Source organism: Electrona antarctica (genome assembly GCF_951216825.1).
Source record: "Electrona antarctica genome assembly, chromosome: 20".
Lineage (NCBI taxonomy): Eukaryota > Metazoa > Chordata > Actinopteri > Myctophiformes > Myctophidae > Electrona > Electrona antarctica.
This window is the reverse complement of record NC_136801.1, coordinates 16,131,156-16,138,191: the sequence shown is the minus strand read 5'-3', so window position 1 is coordinate 16,138,191 and position 7,036 is coordinate 16,131,156. Positions and strand designations below refer to the sequence as shown.

General features: G+C 43.4%; 1 protein-coding gene across 1 annotated transcript; it reads right to left on the bottom strand.

Moving 5' to 3' along the window:
* Nucleotides 1–1,330: 1,330 nt before the first annotated feature.
* Nucleotides 1,331–6,398, bottom strand: dtx3la (deltex E3 ubiquitin ligase 3L a). Its single transcript, XM_079489358.1, has 5 exons — nucleotides 6,109–6,398; nucleotides 5,417–5,511; nucleotides 5,032–5,171; nucleotides 3,740–3,951; nucleotides 1,331–1,734 (listed from the first exon to the last, which is right to left on the bottom strand). Exons 2-5 carry the CDS (start codon nucleotides 5,496–5,498, stop codon nucleotides 1,665–1,667), a joined length of 504 nt encoding a protein of 167 aa, XP_079345484.1. The 5' UTR covers nucleotides 5,499–5,511; nucleotides 6,109–6,398; the 3' UTR covers nucleotides 1,331–1,664.
* Between the last annotated feature and the right edge of the window lie 638 nt (nucleotides 6,399–7,036).

Genomic DNA, 7,036 nt, shown 5'->3' with positions numbered 1-7,036 from the left:
ACAGACAGACAGACAGACAGACAGACAGACAGACAGACAGACAGACAGACAGACAAAAACAGCGCCAAGAGAGAAACAGAGAGAAAGAGATTGAGAGATTTGTGAAAGGATACAAGAACTGTATCTGTAGCATGGATATGATAAGCTTCCTGTGGCCTAAGTGGCATTCACTACATCAATAATATCAGTTCACACTCCACCACTTCCTTCTCCTTAACAAGACCTAGTGATCATTAGAAGAAAGCAACGGCAGTGAAAATCAATATAAAGCACGGCTAACTGCACATGCAGCTTAATGCAGTAATGCACCCTCCTTGTCATCTTTAAATTCAACTATGACACAGCAAACCAACAAGACGTTGGTTAAACAGCTAAAATAGAAATGGGACTTGTGTTAGTGTCACACTAAATGTTGGTCACTAATACCAGCATACAGTGAGCATGCATTTCGGCATGCATTCTCTTGGTGTATAAACCTGTGTGCACTTGCTTGCCTATGGGCAATCAGTGTGCGTGTGCGCATGTCTGCATGCTGTATGTGTGTGTGCGTGTGTGTGTGTGTGTGTGTGTGTGTCTGTGTGTGTGTCTGTGTGTGTGCATGCATGTGTGCGTGGCTGTGTACGTGTTTGTGTGTGCACACGGCGCGCATGTCGAGGTGAAGACAGATTTGATGGTCTCTGTGTCACCTGCATCAGCAGTCGGTCTGCCAGTGGCGGACAGATGAGGCGTTTGAGAGCGTCCGCGAGAAAGTGGTTTAAGAGGCGCCCCTGGATGACAGGGGCCTCCCAAATGGGAGCGCCCAATGTGATTAGACTTTATTGTGTGTGTGAAGGCCCGACTGTAATTCAGTTTGAGGAGAACAGAAGGGGCCTGCCATCACCCTGGGAAAGTTCACACTCTGCAATCTGGACCAATAAGGGAGAGAGGAGCGGCGGCGAGGAAGGGCAAAACGCACGGAAAGAAAAATAAGGACAATAAAAGGAGACGCTCCTTAAAGCTCCTCCAGGAGACAGGAGAGAAGAGGATGGGAGGTATGCTCTCTTTAGTGAGTGTATGGACTGTCTATAATGAATGCAGTATGCCTATGTTGTTTATATTCAGACAGTTTGGCATTGATCTCTATGTTTGTGCATTCAATTAGTCATTTGGATTTATTTGTCACAGTTTTATATCGCTGTCATATTGACAATATCACTACTGTAGGTGCAGTGAATCCACAAGACAAAAAAAACACAAAAGTTGAGCTGATAAAGGTTTTATATAATAAATATATTTTGTAATGTAGCATAACCTGTACATAGAAAATAGTTTAGGCGTATATGATACATCAATTTTAAAAATTGATATATATCTCTCTCTTTCTCTGTATTTCTACCTTCCTGTCTCTATCTCTTGCTGTGAAAAAAAACCTTAAAAAGTCATATTCTGTACATAAAAGACAAGACACATTATAAAAGTGTAGCACATAATGTTGCAAATGTTCCTGCACACAGTACACACGTGCTTGCTTTTGGACATCCAGGGGTCCTCAAGATGACGTTGACACAGCAGAGCCGTTCGGTTTTAACTTCAGACCAACCGGCCCAAACACCATCAGACCCTTTCTCCTTCGTTCATGTCACTCATTCTCCATGCATCGCCCTCTTTACCCATCCATCAGCATGTCACTCGATGCCCTTCGCTTTGAGGATCTTCTTGACACTCTTCAGGTAGTCTGGGTCCGGATAGCTGTCACTGGATGGTGCAAAAACAAGAGTCAAATTAAACTTGATTGCCGCAAAGATTGATAATAATGGCTATGTGTACATTACAGTTGTTCCGATACCGATATACCAGTATCGCGAAAGCTGCCGCTACTGCCTAAAATATCGGTATCAGTATTGGCGAGATTGCCAGTCTATGCCATGCCGATATATAGTAGATAGATACCTCATAATCTAAAACCTTTTAATTTTTTAAGTGTCTGCATTCTACTGTATCTACAAACTGTCGCCTCACTTCAATGGCTGCTAACAGCTGAAGCCAGCAGAACCTGATTGTCAAAGTAACTCACAGGAGAGCAAAACTAGCCAGGGAATGGTCCCTTTTATCACATTCAGAATGCAATTAACATTTTCTTTGTGGAAAATCTGGAAGTAGATCATACACATGAATTGCAGTGGTCCTTTCGTAACTCACTGAGTTTCATTCTATATATGCTCTCGGGTGGTTCGGTTGAAAACCTCTTACCAAGATGTTTGCACGCGTCCCATGGTGACATGTTACGTAAGCACCTTAACTCTTAGGCCCTCATTTATCAATGCGGTGTATGCCCAAATTTGGGTGTACCCCCGGTGTACACCCATATTTGGGCATATGGCGCGTTGATAAATGAGGGCCTTAATGTTGGTAAGAGAAGCAGGCTTGTGGCCAGAAAAGAAATGGCACTTTCAGGAATATTCTGTAACTAGTTGGGAAGATCTGCGTTCGGGAAAGTGGAATGAGTAATGTCTCAATGTCTCATTGACTGAGAAGACTGTGGTGGGCAGCTCCAGTGTATGAATGTGAAGCAGTGGCAGGCCGAAAAAGTTCATGCATGCTCAGCAAATATGCTGCCCTTGCAGAAAGTTATCTAGTTCATCTGATATAAAAGTGTTTTTCCTGATATAAAAGTGTTTTTCCTGGTGTCTGGTACATTTCACAGTTTTTAGTGTGACGCGTATTAACCACTTTTACAGATGGGGATAATAAATTCAAAGTCTCCATGTTCCTCAAACAGTTCTGTAGAACAGTGGTTCTCAAACTGGGGATCGGGACACCCAAATTATATTGGGGGGTCCCCCGATGATTAGCTTAATGTGCAACATTGTTTTCTAAGAGTAAACAAACCAAAATACAGTATAAGTGCATATGGATCTCCACATTTCTGAAGTGACAATTTAATGACTTTTAAGACTTTTTAATAGCAAATTAACGAAATTGGCACTACAACGCTTGGTGTTGTGTGCTTGTCACAGTTAACTATGGAATCGTGCATTTCCCGTCAGTGTGTGTGTTGGTTGGTTGGTTGGTTGGTCGGAGTGAGAGAGCACGTGACATCACATGACATCATCAGGGATGGAGATCCCTGATGTCATCAATATTGGCCAGCAACTCTACATCTGACCTCAAACCTCAAACCCTTAGATCTCCATATATGGAGCTGACCTGTTCTGACATTCCATATGTTGATCCTTCCCCATCAATCCTTTAGCTTCCTCTTCGATGTCTCCCTTTTGACTGATACCTGTCCATTTAAACTCTATACAGGCCTGCCCCAAAGTTATTAGTGCAGCAGCGCCCGGCAGCCGGTGAAAACTAGAGTTCTTAACAGGCTGAAAATTAAGATCTTACACCCCATGCCAAAGCGCCAGCGCTTGCCTAGCAGTCTGCTGTCACCCAGGCACATATGTTGATCTGACCCCCCATCCCAAAGCGCCAGCGCTCGCCCAGCAGTCTGCTGTCACCCAGGCGGATGGGTGGACGAAGGGCGAGGTCACTTCTCGCCCTCAGGTGTCTTACTGCAGGTAGTTTGGCTATTTTTACAATATTTATCTGTGGAATTGAGTCAAACTATGCCTACAAAGGGGATCCCAGTTCAAATACAATTATTTTGGGGGGCCGCGGCCTGGAACCCTTGCTGTAGAATGTGATCATCATACTCTACATTCAGTGTTCTAGAAACCTTTCCTGGATCAAAGCACACAAACTTTATACTTACATCTTGCTCCCTCCGTCGGGTTGTATTTTGAGGGGCACGTGCGCCGTGGCAACGACATCTTCTCCCTCCTGATTGGTGGCGATGGTGAAGAGGAGCCGCTGGCCGAAGGCCTTGTCCAGCATCTTCAGGACCTTCCTGCCCTCACGGTTGTCCGGGAGGTACGCCCACTGGCGCAGGCCCGGAAATGGCTGCCCAGGGTGAGGGTGCTTCTCCTGGGGAATAAACGTTCATTTAGGCTTCATACACTCGTACGCAGGTGTTTTTTTTTTTATTAAACTGCGCTTTTTCTATTCATTACAAATGCATTCAGCCAATGACAGAAAAAATACAATACTACACTACTACTACTACAATACATGCTAGGAACATGCACTCTGCTATATACATGATGGAATAAGGAGTGAATTGTGTCGTATCTAATGAGACAAAGATCCAATTAGATCACTTCTGAATGCTCTCCCAGTCTAAGATGCCCAATTCCATCAATGTCAAAGAGAGACCAGTTAATTAAGTTGTCACTCTTCTCCTTAGCAAGGTTCTCACTCTGTATTTTATGAAAAAAAGATTTGTCTGTAATTTCTTTCTCTTTGGAACAGGTCAGGAACAGGGACATGTGTTGGTGTCTGGTTACTATATATTCGGCAGACCTGGTTGTCTACAGTATAATATTTATTATCATCTAAGAGTGGCTGATATAAGTCTCAAGACAAATCTGTGTCGAATCTGTAGTCACCGGTTGTGGAAAGTTTAGGGGAAGTTGAGACTTCCTTGATCCTGCTCTGTCCCTGCTAACATGACTAACCCGATATTCAGCTTGTTAATAGGAGGGAATGCTGTCAGACACGATGTTGGAAGTCCTGCTTCTGACTCTTTTAAAGTGTCGAGTTCATCATGCTGTGGGTATGTCACGCTGTTCCTGACTTATCTCTTATGTCAGAGCTGCACTCGTAACTTTACTTCGAAAGGCATTTCACTGCCTTAAGGCATATCTGAAAAGCACAAATAATGATTTGTGCTTTGTTTATGCTTTGTTTATTCAAAGCATGGGAGAGAGGTGACATTCAGCACTTCTTAATGTTCAAGCAAAATCATTTCCTCCACGGAAGGATGATAGAGCTCTGTAGCGAGAGTGAATAGCCTATCCACCATTTTGAAGGGAACAAACTGACAACTCCTCTCTTATTGGGTCAAAGCCTGACAGGACTTTAAGGTATATATTTTCCCCCCGAGCCAATATTTTTCAGAAACAAATTTCAGGTGCTGTGTCTGTGGGTGTGTGGGTGTGTGCTTACGTTCTGTATGCCATCAGGGAAGACATAGTTGATCTGCAACGTGTTGTCTTCGGGGAAGCCGGGCAGATCTCTGTGGAGGACCACCCAGGTCATCTGTCCCTCCGGCTGGCTGCCGCCCAGAGCCTTGAGCCCTTCAATAGCTGCACGCACGCACACACACACACACACACACACACACACACACACACACACACACACACACACACACACACACACACACACACACACACACACACACACACACACACACACACACAGAGAGAGTAGGAGGGAGACATTCAGAAATTATTAGGATAATTAAAATGTATAAGAAAGAAAGAAAGAAAGAAAGAAAGAAAGAAAGAAAGAAAGAAAGAAAGGTGTGGTAGTTAGAGGAGTACTGTACCTTGGTGTGCCAGTGTTGGAGGTCCCTGTCCATTTAGGTACTGGTTACAGTGGAATGTATCACTGCTCTGTGCTGAGCCCATAGTGACACACAGGCTGGAGAGAGAAAGAGGAGGAAGAGAGAGAGACGAGTAGGAAGGAAATCGAGATGTTTGAGTTATGTTGGATTATGTTTGGGTTATGTTATGTTATGGTTATGTTTGGGTTGTGATTGTGTCCAAAAACATATTCCCATAACAGTAACATTCAATTATTATTATTGTAAGCAATACGTTGTTTATACAAAATGAGAGAGAAAACAAATGTTGTTTGTTTCGTGGCTTGACACAATTCAACCAAAGATACTAGCCTACTCATCGTTAATAATTAGAAATAAATAAATATAAGGCCTACTAAATTACAAAATAATCTTGCATGAATGCTAGCTCATGCTGGGCAGTGTGTTGTAGCCAGGGTGGCTACTGGTTCTGCCAGCCAGTGTCTTGCACTGAAAATAGCAGATCTACAGCTCACAAATTGTTAGCTGAAGTAGATCTTCTATTTTCGGGCATTGCTACAGTATTATACATTTTGAGGCACAATCCATAATAGCAATGCAAGGTGTTGCGAGCTTTTAGATTCTATGCTATTTTCAGTGTACAGTGACAACGGCATGCATACTATAAATAAGGCTAGCTTACGTACAGCACTCACCTGTTGAAATTTCACAACTTTTTCGTCTCCTGCTCAGTTTGCTCTTGGTTATCGATGTATCCTCTTATTGTATTTACAACCCAGCTTTTCTCCTCTCTTTCTATACGCGACTCTCTGTCTTCTCACCAGCTACTTCCCTGCTCTTTTTCGTCTTGACAGCAGTTCTTCTTGGCCACGTTTGCACAGCTCATCATGGTGACACGACAGGTGACAAGTGAGTATAGTCTGTTCACAGAGACAGATAAGAGAGTGAGAGGCACAGAGAGATATGGGTGTGGCGAGCCGTCAAGCTGTGGTTCAATGGACTGACTGGTGTGACAGCATTTAGATTTTTACACACCTGAATAGATGCGGGTGTGGCCGTGGTGGTGTGTGTGTGTGTGTGTGTGTGTGTGTGTGTGTGTGTGTGTGTGTGTGTGTGTGCATTGTGTATATTCCTGCACTATACCTGCATCCAGTGATCTTGGTACATAGAAATTGATCTATTGAAGATTCTGACTTTCAAATGTACATAATATTTGTTTTGATTGTATTGCTGTATTGTTTTATTGTGCTTTCTGCTTTGGCAGTGTAAACGTATGTTTTCTCATGCCAATAAAGCCCTTTGAATTGAAAATTGAATTGTGTGTGTGTGTGTGTGTGTGTGGGGGGGGGGTTTCTGTGTTTGTTTGTGTTAGAGACAGTGAGAGTGAATGGTGGGTTTGTGAACAGGTAGACAGCACTTGAGTTTCACTGACCAAAGGAAACCAAAGTAGCCTAAAGTATCTGTATGCCTAAAGCCCAAACGGGTTGCCATGTGGGTTGCCATGCAACTCCTTGCAACCAAACGTTTGCGAGTATAGACGCATGTAGTTGCAACTCTCTCTTTTTCTTGTTTTCGCGTGGATTTGAGGTTATAGGTTTAGGGCAGGCATAGTTTCTGTGAGGT